This window comes from Callospermophilus lateralis, chromosome 17 (genome assembly GCF_048772815.1).
Source record: "Callospermophilus lateralis isolate mCalLat2 chromosome 17, mCalLat2.hap1, whole genome shotgun sequence".
In the NCBI taxonomy this organism is placed as follows: Eukaryota; Metazoa; Chordata; class Mammalia; order Rodentia; family Sciuridae; genus Callospermophilus; species Callospermophilus lateralis.
Genome location: NC_135321.1, coordinates 60,407,010 through 60,425,050, shown reverse-complemented (window position 1 = coordinate 60,425,050; position 18,041 = coordinate 60,407,010). Strand labels below are relative to the sequence as shown.

General features: G+C 43.6%; 1 protein-coding gene across 1 annotated transcript in view; it reads right to left on the bottom strand.

Moving 5' to 3' along the window:
* Positions 1–16,948, bottom strand: part of LOC143382684 (spermatogenesis-associated protein 31E1-like) — a 30,058-nt gene extending 13,110 nt beyond the window's left edge. The window contains exons 1-5 of the mRNA XM_076836901.1: positions 16,835–16,948; positions 16,111–16,168; positions 15,516–15,576; positions 11,773–15,257; positions 1,722–1,919 (exon numbers count right to left, since the gene is read on the bottom strand). Of these exons, the coding sequence (XP_076693016.1) occupies positions 1,722–1,919; positions 11,773–15,257; positions 15,516–15,576; positions 16,111–16,168; positions 16,835–16,948 (3,916 nt within the window). The remainder of the gene's footprint in view (positions 1–1,721; positions 1,920–11,772; positions 15,258–15,515; positions 15,577–16,110; positions 16,169–16,834) is intronic.
* Positions 16,949–18,041: the final 1,093 nt, after the last annotated feature.

Here is an 18,041-nt window from a genome sequence, read left to right as displayed (position 1 = left end):
AAGACTGCAGAAAGTTCTTCATTTTGTTCTTGACCTAGATTTCTGGAGGATATTGTCCCTTCTCAGTAAGGCAAGGTAAGGACTTGCTTGAAATAGTGTCTATTTTCTTGTCTTTGTCAGGAGGTCTCAACCCACAGTCTTGGGAACTTTCTTTCTCCTCTCCTGGTCTGGACCTCCCAAAGCTCTCTTTGCTTTCATTTAGACAAAGCATTTCATTCTCATCCTTTCCTGGAACCATAACATTTGTGACTTTGGATTTCTCCTGCCCCTAGCTATTCCCTCCCTTCATTAGATCATAACATATATCTGGGGAAGTTGACTTGTTAATCCTGGAAAAGCTCTGGGAGTTAGCAGGGATGCCTGAGAAGGCAAGATATCGACGGTGGAGGGCTCATTAGTGTGGCAATCTTTCAGGACTCCAGTGACCTGGTCTTAGGACTGCTTCTCTGATTCAAACCCCACTTTGAGCTGAACACCACTACCTACCTTTGTGTTCAGATTTGGGTCTCTTGGATCTTGTGAAATAGAAATTCTAGAAGGGTAGGAGCTTTTCATGTTTCCCAGAGACCCTAAGTTTTTCAGATTCACATTGATGATTTGGGAGTTTGCTATTATAGAGGCTTCCACTGTCATTTCCCATTCAGAAGATTTCTCCTTCTCCACCGTTCTCTCTCCTTAATCTTTGCAGCTGTTGATGATTGGGAACATACTTTAACTTCCAGCATCGTCACACCATGACATGGGTCTCTTGAGACCACATCTTTACTCTCTGTGTCTCTTACCTGGCCACATCCACACTTGGACTAGGCTCCAGGTAGCTTTTCAAATCCCCCTAGTAACTCTGCTCTGCTGTTTCATCATCAGAAGGCTATAGGTATGAGAAGGCATGAGGCCTGTGAGGTCCTATGACTGCCACCCACTGGGGTTCCTTTCTAGGTCCTCTGTACCTCTGAAGGTGAGAATGAAGGAAGGGGATTCTGTAAAGTAGGAAATGAATATTTCTTATCACTCTCTTTCCCAGACCTTTCTGAGGAATTTCTTCCAGGACACTTTCAACCTGGGCATTGGAAAAGGCCTCTTAGTCAAGGGAGGCTGAGGAGGGAAAAATAGGCTGTGAGTGGGTTTAGGCTAGAGCCTCACCTAACTGGCGATTAATGGGATCAAGAGCCTGGAGGGATGGACTCCACCTGTGCCTCACCTGAGACCTCATAATATGTGTTTCTAGCTTCAGGTGAGTTCCTGGAAGTTCAAGGAAAAAAAGCTCCTGAAAGTTGTTCACATAAGATTGCTGATTCTTGAAGGAGGCTAGATGGATGGGGTTTGTGGCATGTAGGATTTTGGAAAAGCATAGTTGTCAGCAAGCTAGGATTCATGCACATACACAGGGATGATGCCCTCCTTGATCTTCACTAACTTTCTGCCCAGATGGTCTTCCAGGATTTTTTCCATATTTTTTTTGTCTGTGCCTGTAGATAAGTAACTTTCTGAAATACCCTTCCTGGTCCTCCTCAAGTATCTTTCTGAAACCTCCTTATTGTGTCATTCTAAACTTTCTATGAGGTGCTCCTGAAATCCAGGATAAATGTACTGGCTGCCTCTACAGTTCTGGCTCTAGACCCTTGTTTGGGAAAACTAGTTTGAATGTTGCAGAGCCCATAGTAGAGAGTCTTTCAGTGTGCCTGGACTCCATCTTCTTCAAACCCTTCCCAGAAAGTGCTTACTGGGTGGGCTGTGAAGGGCCAGGTTGTCATTTTTCCTGCACTGACTCTTTCCTGAAAATTTATCCTGAGGCTGCATCTGTTCCTGAGATGTTAGAAATCTATAGGGAGGGCTGAGCTGTTGTTGATCACTGATTAACTCCCCTTGAATATGTTGCTCGAATCTGTTCTCTAGCTCCTGGCTGGTAGAATCCTCAGCAACTATGGAGACAGAATTAGAAATTTAGGAGGCCTAGCTTCCGTGGGGAAGGTTGAGAGCTGGCTGGTTAATGACTTCCAGAGTATTTTTGATCTCAGACACTAAGACCTTTTTCCATTCCCTTCAGTTCTGCAAGGGACATTCTGAATGTTGATCTTCAGTTGGGAAGAAAGACTGTGCCTCCTTTTCAGATTTAGTGCTAGTTGTTGTGCCAGACTTAATCTGGGATGAAGAAGGTGGTAGGTTTGGAAAAGTGTATGAAGTACTAGCCAGAGTCTGACCCAGAGCCACAGATGGGGACAAGTTTTATGTTAAAAGTTAGAATTGGGCCTTCTCCTGGGCCAAGGGCTCCTCCTGGGAAAGCTGTGGAAGTTCTTCATCCTGATATTGTACTGAGAGAGATTCTGAGACTTTGTTGAATGCTACATGTTTACGTTGTGCAGTAGAGGACCTCTTAGAGACCCTGGCAGTAGCCACCAGGGACTCACTGTGCAGAGAGGGCAGGCCCCAGAACAGCTGGCTGTATTTTTTCTCTAAAGGCTCCCCACCAAGACCTTGTGGTAAAAGAAATTCTGAGAATCATGAAGCTTCTCTGGTTTTTCTTTTGTGTTCCAGAAGGTTTGTGTAGTGGTGTCTCTCCCGCCACCCAGTGACTCCAACATGTTTCCCAGAGAATATACGGTATAATCTGGACTCATTTGTTTGAAAGAGGGCACATTTTAAAAATTTTCCTTCCACACGTTTAGTTCTACTCTTTTGGTGATCAGCATTTCCAGCAGTGTCTGTACATCAGAGTTGATGAAAGAGAGGCCTCCAGATTCTACCTGCCAACGTGTGGGGTCTACCCAGAGTGTGGTGTCTGATGGATGGTGGAAAAGATGTTCTTGCTTGGATTTGCTATGTACCCAGGTAGAGAAATATAAGAGCTTGGCGGTTGCCCACCACCAGGAGAGGAATGAAATTGAATGGCTTATGCAGTCTAGGCCTGAGATGGCTGTGATCAGGGATGCCCAATATGAGTGACCTACAAGGGAGCTCTGTGGAACAATGTCCAGTGAGATTCTATTCAAGTCAGACTTGTGTTCATGTTCTTCTGATAAGGATGAGGCCAGAGACAGAGTGTGTTTCGTCAGAGGAACTAGAGAACCTAATGGGGGTAATATGGTAGAAGGATCTTCCAAATGTTGACGAGGTGGCACTTAAACTCTAGCAGGCCCTTGCATGAACACCTCACCTGGAGTATCTTCATGTAGCGGTTTAGGAGAACTGTTCTTGTCCTAGAGCTTCCCTAGGAGACTGCAGGAGACAAGAGGCACAAGCTTTAGACAAGAGCATGAAGGGCCCAGAGGCTAGGTAGGAGTGAAAACCTGTGGCCGATAGACCCTCCACTGCCTTACACACTGGCTTCACCAAGCTCTTGCTTTTCCTAACACCAGGGCTTTGGTCATATTCCACTCTAAGCTAGTAGAGTCTTCCTACTAGCTTCAGCCTTGAGCCTCAGGGATCACATAACAGATCCAGATGGGAAGAACACTATAGAGAACTGGAAAATTCCTCATCTTTGCAGAAGTAAAGTCAGATTCTGAATCTCCATCAGATTGTCTTCAGGTGATTGCCCAAAGCTGGAAATGGAAAATGAATTGTGGTAGAGAAGGGAGGATCCCAGATTTTACAGGATGTTAAGTGCAATCCCCCTTGGGGGAGATCATGGGAGATGAGACTGGAGGCTAAGTCTCAGTGTCCAAGTCTAAATGACCAGTGAGAGTCATATAAAGACTCTGGGAAGAGCCACATTTTATCATTTGCAGAGTGTTTTTACCTCCATCCACCTCCATGATCCTCACAAGCACCTTATCGTAGGAAAGGATTGGTTACCTCAAAGAGAAATTGGCCTTAACAAAATGAAACAGCTTGACCTCAGTTGGACCTGAAAGTCCCATCTCCATATCTAGGCAGGCACTGCTGCTCCAGTGCCGCCCACACCACCCTACTGGAGGTCATCCACACCTGGCCCACCACATTTTCCAAGCACAAAACTGAAAAGTGTCTCCGGTATGATGATTTCCTTCCCAGCATCCTCCCTCTCAGGTCTTTGCAACCAACATCTTCTGGGGCTCTGAACTCTTGGAGAAATGGGACTACAAACCACCTCTGGGGTAAAAACGCAGAGCCTTACCTTTCAGAGGTCCACTCTTCTTCCTGCTCTAGTATAGCACTTTCTTCACCTTCACATGCTGACAGACAATATACAAAAAGAGGCTGAGACCCAGTTCTCTCTATGCTCTGCTTGACCAGTTGTAGATATTCCATGTTTCTGAACAGCAGGACTTCTACAGTTAGCTAGTGGAAACCCTTTTATTCAGAGAACAATTTTAAAGTTTTAAAATACTTCATTTTTATTCTGTGGAAAGAACAAAAGGGGATTTTATCCATAAACTACACCCTGAATGTCCTTAGTCACTGATCCTCTGCTTAAGAATAGAGTCATTTCCACAGGCTCTTCTCAGCTGCCAGGCAAGGTTCTGCTTCCTAAGGCCAGAGGTGACCTGAGAGCCTGTGATGGAGGCCCTCAGGCCCACTTCAGCCAATTCAGAGGAAAGCCTTGTTTCAGAGACACTTACCAGGAAAAGGTGACTGATGGAGCAGTGCTCAGGGCCTGTATTTCTCCACAGGTTCCCAGCACTCTCAGAAGTCAAGACCTCTATATGTGGACTGAGACTTTCAGATAGGATAAATCCTAGTGCGTTCTCTTTCTGCCCTGCCCTGACTACCCCATAATGATCCTCTATTCTGTCCTGAGAAGTGTGTCTAATTATTTTGGAAAAGTGGAAAGGAAATTAGACAAAAGAGAATTGTTTTTGTTGTTGTTGGATGTGACCTAAGGGTTTTCTTACCTTCCTTTTTCTTTTTTCCTTGGTAGTGGGAAGGATGGATTACCCTGCAGGTGGGGCAAAAAAAGGAGAAAGATCCCCAGGCCACATGCAAAGGCAAGTATCATATCCATTGCCCAGGTGATGAAACTGGGTTTCAGCCATGCGGCATTAACACTATTTAAAGGAAAGAGGATTCTCCCTCATCTGAATTTCACTGTGTCACTTGGACAAATGAGTCCTGAGAGTTCTCTTTAGGAATGGGGAATGGGACCCAGGCCTATGTCACAGAGCTGTGCCTTCTCATCACAAAGGAATCCTGTCATTTGGGAATGGACAAGAAAAGAAGAGGAAGCAGCACCATACCCCTGCCCCACCCTCCAGCCAGCATGTCCTCTGTCTTTCTGAGCTTTCTAGATCTTTACTTCCAACTCCAGTTGCCCACCCTGTCAGAGAAGACCTCAGTCTATTCAGTATTCTTTTCCCCTGGAACCCAAATATCACCTGCTTTCTTGTAAATCTCTGCTTGAGCCCCATGATTTCAAGGTTTTGGAAATTCTTATTTTCTCTGGAAATTTTATTTCTCTGGGATTATTACTTTCAGGATCTCTTCTCTTTGAAATTTCAACTCTTCCATACAATATGTTCTTGCCTTGATCAACTTAGCATAGAACTGAAATTTATCTTATGCTTATTTAGTTAGGATAATTTTAAATAAAAGCTTTTCAAATTTATTTTACTATCTTCAACTAGAGGGTTTAGACAAAAGAATTGATACATGATTATTGCAAATTTACAAAATTAAGTACAAAAATTGAAATAAACTCTCAAGCTATACTTTTGTATGTTTTTAGTAGGTTTGTTTTTGTAAAATCGGTAAAAGTTAAACTTCAAGAGAATTTTAGGATTCATGTCTACACACACAGTGTAAGGATGGCCTTAGCCTAAGTAACTCCATTTTAAAACTCCTTGTTAAAATAAAACTGGAATTCCCTCCAGACAAACCTTCAGAGCCCTCTAATGTTGTTATTAGGCAGAGTCTAATAAAATAAGTCATTTTCCACAACCCTGATAAAACTCAAGAGTGAAGTCACTGTCATTTGCCTTTACCCTGATAAAAATCAGAGGTGAGAGATTGTGGCAGAAACCACCAGACCCTAGAATGTCCTAACCCTAAAATGAAAGACATCACTAAGAAACCCAGTAACAGCTGATAGAGACTGAAAGGGCAAGCAGAAACCCCAAAATTTAGTATAAATCATGTATTAAATGAACAGATATTTAGCCAAATGACATTGATGCCTACATGCTGGAGAGTCTGATGAGGACATGTGGACTGACATCCCAACTCTTCTCATCATCTACCTGATCTTCTGCATCATTCTTACCACTCTGCAACTCTACAGCCACATCTTGACGCTGGATGAGAACAGCAGCTTCTCCTTATGACCCTCTCCTCAACTAGCCTTCAGCTCCACCCAATGAGAAGCCTCCATAGATTCCTGACCTGATCACTGTGGAGTCTGAGTGAGTGTGCATCTGCTGGACTTAAGGACCAGGACCTGAGACTCTAGATCTGGCACTTGAGCTTAGCAAGCAGAGGGAATGTCTGTCATGATTAAGTATGTATGTAGTGCTTAGAATTGTCCTAGAATTGTTGGTTTTGAATTGATTATGTCTATTGCAGTGCCCATCATAGGGATTGTCATTTTCTTAAGAACTTATAGAATGGCTGGAGTTGTAGTTCAGTAGTAGAGTGCTTGCCTAGCACATGCAAGGCCCTGGGTTCAATCCTTAGCACCACACAAAAATTAAATAAAATAAAGGTATTGTGTTCAACTACAACTAAAACAAAATATTGAAAAAAAAAGAACTTATAGCATGAAGTTGTGTTGAGTCATTTGAGTGAAGAAAGCATTGAAAATGGCACTAGCACATGTACATTCTTTATTTCTTCCCTCAACTGCATATGTCGCACCTTTGCCCATCACGACACACACATGCACACATAAACACACACACACAGAAACCCCCAAATATAATCCCCCACCCTCATACACCCTTTTACAAATAAATCCAGTGTTCTCAAATCTAAGAATGTGTTGTGGCATGTTTGAAATAAATCACTGGGTGAGTCTTGGAGCAAGACATGGAACCTGTATTCACTAGTGGGTCAGAAGGACATTAGGCAAGTCATCTCCTTGTAGAAGACGTTGTAGCAACCTTTGGCCCCTTGTAGAAGATACGGTGCAGTCTTATAGTGAAAAAAAAGCCACCAGTGAGTCAAAACCATAGCAATGAAGGGAGTGGTTCAGAATGACCCAGCACAGTCAGGGAACAGTGGAAAACAAATGAGAACTAAAAAGAGAACAATTGCATTACATAAGACTAACAGAAATATTTTCCAAGGCTGTGCATTTCTAAGCAGAGTATGCTAAGCAAGATCAGGGTGGCTGAGGTGGATTTTCTTATGGGAGAAACACTTCTTATGTGAAATGGAGTGTCAGGGTAAAATGAAGTTTGCCTGGTCAAGGCACATATATTCTGGCCCATAAAAAAATGAACTGTTTCTTCCATTCCAAAGCCTTCCTTTAGAATTTCTTTTTAAGTTGTACATTCTGTGTCAAAGGAATCGCTGAGCCTAGAGCCAGTGGGGTAGGGAGGGAGAGTATGGGAGGAAGGTTACCTCTAGATAGGGAATATGAGTGGGAGGGAAAGGGAGGGAGAAGGGGAATAGCAAGGATGGTGGAAGGAGATGGTCATTATTATAAAAAATACACGTATGAAGATGTGAATTTGGTGCCAACATACCTTATATACAAACAGGCATATGATAAATTGTGGTATAAAAGTGTATTAAGTATTGTAATGCAAAAAATAATGAGAGAGTTCATGTATAATGGCATAATTTGGCATTAACATACTTTATATAAAGAGTTATGAAAAGTGTGCTGTGAATAGATAATTATAAATGTAAAGTAAAATTGGAAAGCTTTTATTTAAAATTAGCATAAGTAAATAAGCATTAGAGAAATTTCATTTCTATGCTGAATTGATCAATGCAAGAACATATTGTATAGAAGAATTGAAATTTCAAAGAGATCCTGAAAGTAATAATCCCGGAGAAATAAAAATTCCAGAGATAATAAGAATTTTCAAACACTTTGAAATTGATGGAGCTCAAAGAGCCACAAGGAAGCATGTGATGTCTGTGTTCCAGGAGAAAAGAATATTGAATAGACTGAGGTCTTCTCTGACAGGGTGAGCAAGTGGAGTTTAAAGGAAAGATCTAGAAGGCCCAGGTAGGGTGGAGGACATGTTGGCTGGAGGGCAGGGCAGAGGTGTGGTGCTGATTCCTCTTCTTGTCCTTCCCCGAATGACAGGATTCCTTTGTGGTGAAAGGGCACAGCTCTGTGACATAGGCCTGGGCCCTACTCTCCATTGCTAAAGAGACTTTCAGGACTCATTTGTCCAAATGACACAGTGCAATTTAGATGATGGAGAATCCTCTCTTTCCTCTAAAGAGTGATAATCCCGCATGGCTGAACCCCAGCTTCATCACCTGAGCAATGGATATGATGCTTGCCTTTGCATGTGGACTGGAGCTCATTCTCCTTTTATTGCCCTGCCTCCAGGATAATCCATCCTTTCCACCACAATCCTTTGTGCAGGTGAAAGTAAATTAGAGTGAGTCAGTTTTATGTCTGCTGGTTCATCTTGCTCCCAAGTGCTTTTACTGAGCACCCACTTCATCATTTTTCCAACCTAGAAACTCAGTAATTTTGAGTTCAAGACTTGTCCCCAATAAAACAAAAATGCAGTCCTCTATGCCATTTTGATGGTTGATTACTAAAATTGAGATAAATCTCATCAGGAATTTGGGTATAGCTCAGTGGTAGGACATTTGCATAATATGAGAAGTTTCCATCTGACTGTAAATTCTGGTGCACTTCTCTAGGAAAGACAATCAGGCCAGTGACAGGGACACCCTCCAGAGTCCCCATCAGAGACCTCCACAGAGCCACCAACAAAGATCAACACTGAGACTTCCAGAGACTTCACAAATCCCTCATGCTGAGGCCTCCAGAGACCTACAAGACCTCCATAGACACTCCTACTGAGTTCCATTCCCATCACCACCCAAATATTTTGTTATCTGTGATGAGATGTTGGCAGAAGTTTACTCATTTTTGAAGTTTGTGATTCCTTAAACTTGGGGTCAGTACTCAAGCTAATGAAAAATTAGGAAAGAATTTACAGATCTTTAGGAAAGGATTTTACAGATTTGCATGTGGAAACTGTAACACTTTTTTAGAAGAAAAAATGACATTATTCAAATACACAAATATGTGGGCATTCCAAGGAGCTAGATTCAGCTGAAGATCTCCTTCATGTATGTCCACTTTGGTAAGGGGCACTGCAAAAGACCTATTCTTGTGTGGCTGCACAGGCTCCTAAGAATGGATATGAGTTCTCTGTGGGAGGTCTGTCTTCTCAGTGTGTTGTCTCTGTCTGAGGTTTCTCTCCAAGTGTCTTTGAGAAATTGTTCTTGATGTGGGTCTGTGTTGGAAATCTCCTTGAGGATCTCATTTGTAGTCTATGAATATCTCTTAGTTGGAGGGATTTGGGGGGCTTCTTTTGGGACCTCTCTGTTGGTTTCAGTGACAGTATCTATGGAGGTCTCTGTGGGAATCTCTGAAGATATTGTGGAGTCTCTGGAGGTCTCAGTGTGGATCTGTGCAGAGGTCTCCAGGGGGTCTTTGTGGGGTCTCTCTCTCACTGACATTACTGCCCTTCATAGAGCAACACCACCAGTAGTCACGGGATTTGATCTTTGCTGTTTCAGGCTGGTTCATTAACGTGGCCCTCTGTACTACTCATCCTTTCAGGAGACACAGGACCTGGTTCAGCAGAGAACTTTGCAATCCATACCCCACCTTACCTCCTAGTCCCACATTCAGAATCCTGACAGGTGTGGAGACTGGACCTATGAGTGTATTCTGTTCCTTGGTGGCACTTCCTGGCACAGGCATCTCCACCATGGAATAAATAAGACCACTATGGTGAGGCCCATTGCCCACCCCACATAGGCATGTGGAATAGTATGGAATGGCCCAGGGAAATGATAACTCCTTTCACTGTTTTACAGCCATCATGGTTTTCTGTGTGGATGACCCCTGAAAGAGGAAACCTCTACTAGAAGAAGATTGAGGCCCAGCAGAAACCAATATTTATCTACTTCCAGTCTAGTCAACTCCCACATTTTGGACAGGTCACTTTCATTTGTATATACAAATTCTGTCAAATCATCTCTTCACCCATTTGTCTTTGGACAAGCAAATTCTAGAAGCCTGGAGAAAACTGCTTTAAAACCCTATGCCAGGTCCTCGACCCTTTTAGATACCCAATTTGTCCATGGAAGCAGTGCTAAAGCCATTTGCATGTGTCAAGGTCCCTAGACTGAGTCTCAGCCAGAGTTCCCTAGTCCTGGATACTCCACCAAATGTCAGGTCATCTGTTCTGGAATTTAAGAGGCAAAGATTGACTTACCTAAATTTTCTGTTAGGAATTTAACCTTCCTTGCTTGAAGGCTTTTGCTTTCTCTCTAGTGTGTGTTAGAGCTAAAGATCTTTCTCCAGTCCTGCAGTCTGGGAAACCACAACAGACTGACTTTGGTGAAACCAAGTGAACCAGTGAAAACCTCAGCCCATCTGGTCTCCTCATGCTAGCCTGGAAGTTAGCATGGGAAGGCAGTGGCTTCTTGTCCATGGCATCAAATTCCACTTTTCTTCCTGTCTTGGCTCTAACCATCAATTCTTTTACACATTCCACTTTAAATCTACCATGTACTACCATCAGTTGGTTAGTGTATGCACAGTCCCTTCTAGAGGAGAAGACAGGTGACCATGGGCAGGGGGCATGCAGCACTTAGCAGCACTTCGTGGCCCCACCTAGGTGCAGAGCTGCAAGTTCTATATTGGCTGCTGCTATAGAAAATGGTGGAAGCAGATGTGGAGTTAAGTGACACTGCCATGTAATTAAGGCTGAGCTAAGAGGGATTGACAGGTCCCGTTTACATTCCAAACACTATCAGGGAAAGAAGGGGCTTCCCCATCAAACACACTTCTTTTCTCACTAGAAAATCTAAGAAGCAAGGTTTTCTTGACTCTAAGACCAACACACTAATTTCCCCCCAACATTCCCATGCCTACTTTGTGATATGTGAAGCTACTAGAATCTGTCACTTTTATACACCCATTCCCCAAAGCTGTATAAAGTTCCAGAAAGAAGAAAAACAAGGAAAAGACTGATGGAGTCAGACTGTGGAGTGGGGTCTTCACAGGATTGCCTCATCCTGAGAAGGCTCAAGGCATTCTCTTGTTTGTTTTTGTGATGACTGAATGAGGAATCCTTCAGTTACAATGAGATAATTTGAGATGAAGGTGGTTCCTCTGAATGTCCTGTCCCTTCTAGAAGCCACTCTGAGGAAGAGCAGACACCAACCCCCTTCATACTCCACAGGAGGACACAGACAAAAATCAATATATCTGATGAGAAAAGGAAAAAAAAATTTATTGGGAAGCAATTGAAATCCCAAAAGGGAAGAAGACATTTGTCATTAGAGAATGGGTTTGCATGATGACAAAATGTTTCCCCCATCCATGAATTCAATATTTCCTGAAAGGTTTTTCATCAGGAAACTCATGGTAAACAAGACCTGGTTGACCATGCACATCACCATTTTGAAAAAAACATGTTGGGTAATGGTGAAGGTGGCTCAAAGTGCTCACCCCAATTGGCCTTAGCTGGAAGTGGGTGGCTTGAGGCTCAACATTCCTAGACTTGAAGGTCCAATTATTGTCTCTGATCCACTTGTTCTTGGGGCTGTGGACATTGGGGCTGGCTTGGGGACCAGAGGCAATCTCTCTAAACATTTGTCTTTTATCTTGGTAGGAAGAACCCCTAGGTTGACAGAATTGCCTACCCAATAGGGTCGGGGGTTCTTCTTTATGCCCGTATACCTCTGTTGGACCACTTCTACGTTGAAGTCCCAGCTTATCCATCAGGATCTGTCCTACAACTGTTATGAGGGCCTGGGGTTCAACCACTACACTGTCTTTGGATATTTGTCTTTTGGCTAATTTCTGGGTATGGGTGGTAGCTGTCAGGAGGTTGACTTTATTCAGGGAATTTTCCTTCCCTTTTCCTTTTTGATGATTGTTAAAAGACTCCATAAAGTCCTTCATTTTGATATTACCATAGCTTACTGGAGGATTCTGTCCCTTTTCTGGAAGGCAAGGGAAGGACTTGCTTAAAGTAGTGTTTATTTCCTGAACTTTGTCAGAAGGGCTCAACCCACAGTCTTGGGAAATTTCTTCCTCCTCTTTTGGTCTGGACCTCCCAAAGCTCTCTTGGCTTTCATTTGTACAAATCCTTTCAGTGTCTTCCTTTCCAGGAACCTCAACATTTGTGACTTTGGGTTCCTCCTGCTCCTGGCTGTTCCCTGCCTTCATTTCATCATCACATAGAGCTTGGGAAATTGACTTGTGAATCGTGAAAAAGCTCTTGGAGTTGGACAGGGACACTTGAGATGGTAAAATATCTGTGGTGGAGATCTCATTAGTGTGGCAATCTTGCAGCACTCCAGTGACCATGTCTTGGGGTTGCTCCTCTGACTCAAACTCCACTTTGAGCTGAACAACATTACCTATATTTTCTTTCAGGATTTGGTCTCCTGGATCTTGTGAAATAGAAATTCTAGAAGGAGAGGGGCTATTCATGTTTCCAAGAGACCCTGTGTTCTTCACATTCACATTGATGGTTTGAGAGTTTGCCATCACAGAGGCACCCACTGTCACTTCCCATTCACACGATTTCTTCTCCACATCTGTCTCCTTGGTCTTTCCAGCTGTTGATGATTGGGTCCCTACTTTAATTTCCAGCATTGTCACAACAGAACATGGGTCTCCTGAGGCCACATCCTTAGTCTCTTTCTGTGTCTCAATCCTGGTCATATCCAGGCTTGGATTGGGCTCCAGGCTAGCTTTTCCAATCCCCCTGATAACTCTACTCTGTTGGTTTATGTGCAGATGGCTATAGGTTAGAGAAGGCATACAGGCATCTGAGGTCCTCTGACTACCACCTAGTGGGGTTCCTTGCATGGTTCTCTGTACCTCTGAAGGTGAGGGTGCAGGAAGAGGATTCTGTAAAGTGGGAAATGAAATTTTTCTTATTATGCTCTTTCCCACACCTTTCTGAGGAAGTTCTTCCAGGAGACTGCCAATTTTGGCAATGGAAATGGCTCTGTAGTCACTTGGGGCTGAGGAGGAAATAGTAGGCTGTGGAAGGGGTGAGGTTTGGGCCTCACCTAAGTTGCAATTAATGGTATCAAGAGCCTGGAGTGATGGATTCCACCTGTGCCTCACCCGAGACCTCATAATATCTGTTTCTAGCTTCAGGTGAGTTCCAGGGTCAAGGAAGGAAAGCTGCTTAACAGTGTTTACATAGGATTGCTGGTACTTGGAGGAGGCTAGATAAATGGGTTTTGTGTACTTTGGAAGAGCATAGTTGGCAGCAAGCCAGGATCCACGCACACACACAGGGATCATGCCCTCCTTGATCTGCACTAACTTTCTGCTCAGATGGTCTTGCAGGATTTTTTCCACAATTTTCTTTTCTAGTCCTGTAGATAAGTCACTTTTTGAAATACCCTTCCTAGTCCTCCTCAAATAACTTTCTGAAATCTCCTTATTATCATTCTGAGCCTTCCCTGAGGTGCTTCCTGAGCTCCAGGATAAATCTACTGGCTGCTTCTGGAGTTCTGTTTCTAGACCTTTGTTTGAGAAATCGAGTTTGAATGTTACAGAGCCCATTGTAGAGAGTCTTTCAGAGTGCTTAGTCTCCATCTTCTGCAAATCATTACCAGCAAGTGTTGACTGGCTGGGCTGCTCCATCTTCTGCAGATCATTAGCAGTAAGTGCTGACTGGCTGGGTTGCGAGGAGCCAGGCTTGTCATTTTTCTGGCACTGACCCTTCCCTGGAAATTTATCCTGAGGATGCATTTGTTCCTGAAATGCTAGAAATCTACAGTGAATGTCTAGCTGTGGTTGATCACTGATTAACTCCCCTTGAATATGTTGCTCGAATCTGTTCTCTAGCTCCTGGCTGGCAGAATCCCCAGCAACTATGGAGACAGAGTTAGAAATTTGGGAGGCCCCGCTTCCCTGGGGATGGTTGAGAGCTGGCTGGTTAATGACTTCCAGAGTATTTTTGATCTCAGAGAATAAGACCTTCTTCCATTTCCTTCTGTTCTGCAGGGGACATTCTGAATGTTGATCTTCAGTTGGGAAGAAAGACTGTGCCTCCTTTTCAGATTTAGTGCTAGTTGTGCCAGACTTAATCTGGGATGAAGAAGGTGGTAAGTTTGGAAAAGTGTATGAAGTGCTAGCCAGAGTCTGACCCAGAGCCACAGATGGGGATAAGTTTTGTATCAAAAGTTGGGATTGGGCCTCTTCCTGGGCCAAGGGCTCCTCCTGGGAAAGCTGTGGAAGTTCTTCATCCTGATATTGTACTGAGAGAGATTCTGAGACTTTGTTGAATGCTACATGTTTACGTTGTGCAGTAGAGGACCTCTTAGAGACCCAGGCAGTAGCCACCAGGGACTCACTGTGCAGAGAGGGCAGGCCCCAGAACAGCTGGCTGTATTTTTTCTCTAAAGGCCCCCCCAAGACCTTGTTGTAAAAGAAATTCTGAGAATCATGAAGCTTCTCTGGTTTTTCTTTTGTGTTCCAGAAGGTTTGTGCAGTGGTGTCTCTCTTGCTACCTAGTGACTCCAACATGTTTCCCAGAGAATACATGGTATAATCTGGACTCATTTGTTTGAAAGAGGACCCGTTTTTAGAATTTTTCTTCCATACTTTTAGTTCCACTCTTTTGGTGATCAGCATTTCCAGCAGTGTCTGTACATCAGAGTTGATGAAAGAGAGGCCTCCAGATTCTACCTGCCAACGTGTGGGGTCTACCCAGAGTGTGATATCTGAAGGATGGTGGAAAAGATGTTCTTGCTTGGATTTGTTTACCCAGGTAGAGAAAAATAAGAGCTTTGCAGTTTCCCACCACCAGGAGAGGAATGAAATTGAATGGCTTATGCAGTCTAGGCCTGAGATGGCTGTGATCAGGGATGCCCAATATGAGTGACCTACAAGGGAGCTCTGTGGAACAATGTCCAGTGAGATTCTATTCAAGTCAGACTTGTGTTCATGCTCTTCTGATAAGGATGAGGCCAGAGGCAGAGTGTGTTTTGTCAGAGGAACTAGAGAACCTAATGGGGGTAAGATGGTAGAAGGATCTCCCAAATGTTGATGAGGTAGCTTTTGAACTTCAGTAGGCTCTTGCATGAACACCTCACCTGCAGCATCTTCATATACCAGTAGAGGAGAACTGTCCTTGTCCCACAGCTTCCCTAGGAGACTGCAGGAGACAAGAGGCACAAGCTAGAGCCAGGAGCAGGAAGGACCAAGAGGCTGGGCAGGAGTGAAAACCTATGGCCTATGGACCCTCGACTGCCCCCACACACTGTCTTCACCAAACTCTTCCTATTCCTACCACCAGGACTTCAGTCACATTCCACTATGACCTGGAGTATTCCTACTAAATCAGCCTTGAACCTCAGTGATCACATAACAGATCCTGATGGGAAAAACACTGGAGAACTGGAAAGTTCCTCACCTTTGCAGGAGTAAAATCAGATTTTGAATCTCCATCAGATTCTTCAGGCGATTGCCTGAAGCTGAAAATGGAAAATGAATTGGGTAGAGAAGGTAGGATCCCAGATTTTACAGGATGTTAAGTGCAATGCCCCCTTTGGGGAGATCATGAGAGATGAGACTGGAGGCTAAGCCTCAGTGTCCAAGTCCAGTGAGAGTCATATAAAGGCTCTGGGAAGAGCCACATTTTATCATTTGCGGGGTGTTTTTACCTCCATCCACCTCCATGATCCTCACAAGCACCTTCTCATAGGAAAGGATTAGTTACCTCAAAGAGAAATTGGCCTTAACAAAATGAAACAGCTTGACCTCAGTTGTACCTCCATATCTAGGCACTGCTGCTCTAGTGCCACCCACACCACCCTACTGGACATCACACACCTCTCATCCACCACACCTTCTAAGAGCATAATCTGAGAAGTGTCTCTGGTATGATGATTTCCTTTCCAGCATCTTCCCTCTCAGGTCACTGCAACCAACATCCTCTGGGGCACTGATCTGGACCCTTGGAGAAAGGGGACAACAACCACCTCTGGGGTAAATGGGCAGGGCCTTACCTTTCAGAGTTCCACTCTTTTTCCTGTTCTTGTACAGCACCTTCTTCACCTTCACATGCTGACAGACAATATAGAAAAAGAGGCTGAGGCCCAGTTCTCCCTGTGATCTCCTAGACCAGCTGTAGACATTCCATGTTTCTGAACAGCAGAACTTCTACAGTTACCTAGTGGAAACCCTTTTATTCAGAGAATATTATTACAGAGGCAAAATTCTTTATTTTTTTCTTTGGAAAGCAAAAAAGGGGATTTTTCTGAATAAACTACACCATTAATGTTGTCAGTCACTGATCTTCTGCTTAAAAATGTACTCATTTCCACAGGCTCTTCTCAGCTGCCAGGCATGGTTCTGTTTCCTAAGGCCAGAGGTGACCTGAGAGCCTGTGATGGAGGCCCTCAGGCCCACATCAGCCCAATACAGAGGGAAGCCTTGTTCCAGAGACACTTACCAGGAGAAGGTGAGGGAGCAGTGCTCAGGGCCTGTCCTTCTCTAGAGGTACCCAGCACTCTCAGGAGTCCAGACCTCTCTATATGGTCTGAGACATTCAGATAGGAGAAATCCTAGTGCACTCTCTGTCCATGCCCTGCCCTGCCTACCCCAGAATGATTCTCTATTCTTTTCTGAAATTTCTCTTTTGTGAAGTGTGTCTACCTATTTTGGAAAAGTGGAAAGTAGACAAAAGAGAATCATTTTTGTTGTTGTTGGGTGTGACCTGAGGGTTCTTACCTTCCTGAGTTTTTCTTTTTCCCTTTGTTGTGGGAAGGATGGATTACCTTGGAGGCGGGGCAATAAAAGGAGAAAGATCCCCAGTCCACATGCAAAGGCCAGGATCATATCCATTGCCCAGGTGGTGAAGCTGGGATTCAGCCAAGTGGCATTAATGCTATTTAGAGGAAAGAGAGAATTCTCCATCATCTAAATTGCACTATGTCACTTGGACAAATGAGTCCTGAATGTCTGAAGCAATGGAAAATAGGGCCCAGGCCCATGTCACAGAGCTGTGCTCTCTCATCACAAAGGACTCCTGTCATTTGGGGAAGGACAAGAAGAAGAGTCAGCACCACACCTCTGCCCTGCCCTCCAGTCACCATGTCCTCCTTCCTCCTGGGCCTTCTAGATCCTTCCTTCCAACTCCACTTGTTCATCCTGTCAGAGAAGACCTCAGTTTATTCAATATTCTTTTCTCCTGGAAACCAGACATCACCTGCTTCCTTGTAGGTCTCTGAGATCCCTCAATTTCATAGTGTTTGAAAATTCTTATTACCTCTGGAATTTTTATTTCTCCGGGATTATTACTTTCAGGATCTCTGCTCTTTGAAATTTCAGCTCTTCCATACAATACGTTCTTGCCTTGATCAATTCAGCAAAGAAGTGAAATTTCTCTTATGATTATTTACCTATGCTAATTTTAAATAAAATGTTTCCAATTTTATTTTATTCTCTTCATCTAGAGGGTTTAGACAAAAAACCCAAATTGATACATTATTATTACAACCTTACAAAACTTAAGAATAAAAACTGAAATAACCCTCAAGAGACATTTTTGTATGTTTCTAGTATTTTTGTTTGTAAAACTAGTGTAAGTTAAACTTTAAGAGAAATTTTGGGAACATATCTATACACACAGTGTGAGGATGGCCTTAGCTTAAGCAACTCCATTTTAAAACTCTTTGTCAAAATAAAACTGGAGTCCCTACCAGGCAAGTTTACAGAGCCCTCTAATATTGTCATGAGGCATGGCCTGAAAAAATAAGTCACTTCCCACAACCCTGATAAAACTCAGAGTGAAGTCACTGTCATTTGCCTTTGTCTGATAAGAGTCACAGGTGAGAGATCAGGGCAGAAACCACCAGATCAGATGTCCTGACCCCAGAGTGAAAGACATCACTAAGAAACCCAGTCATATGTGATAGGGACTGAAAGAGCAAGCAGA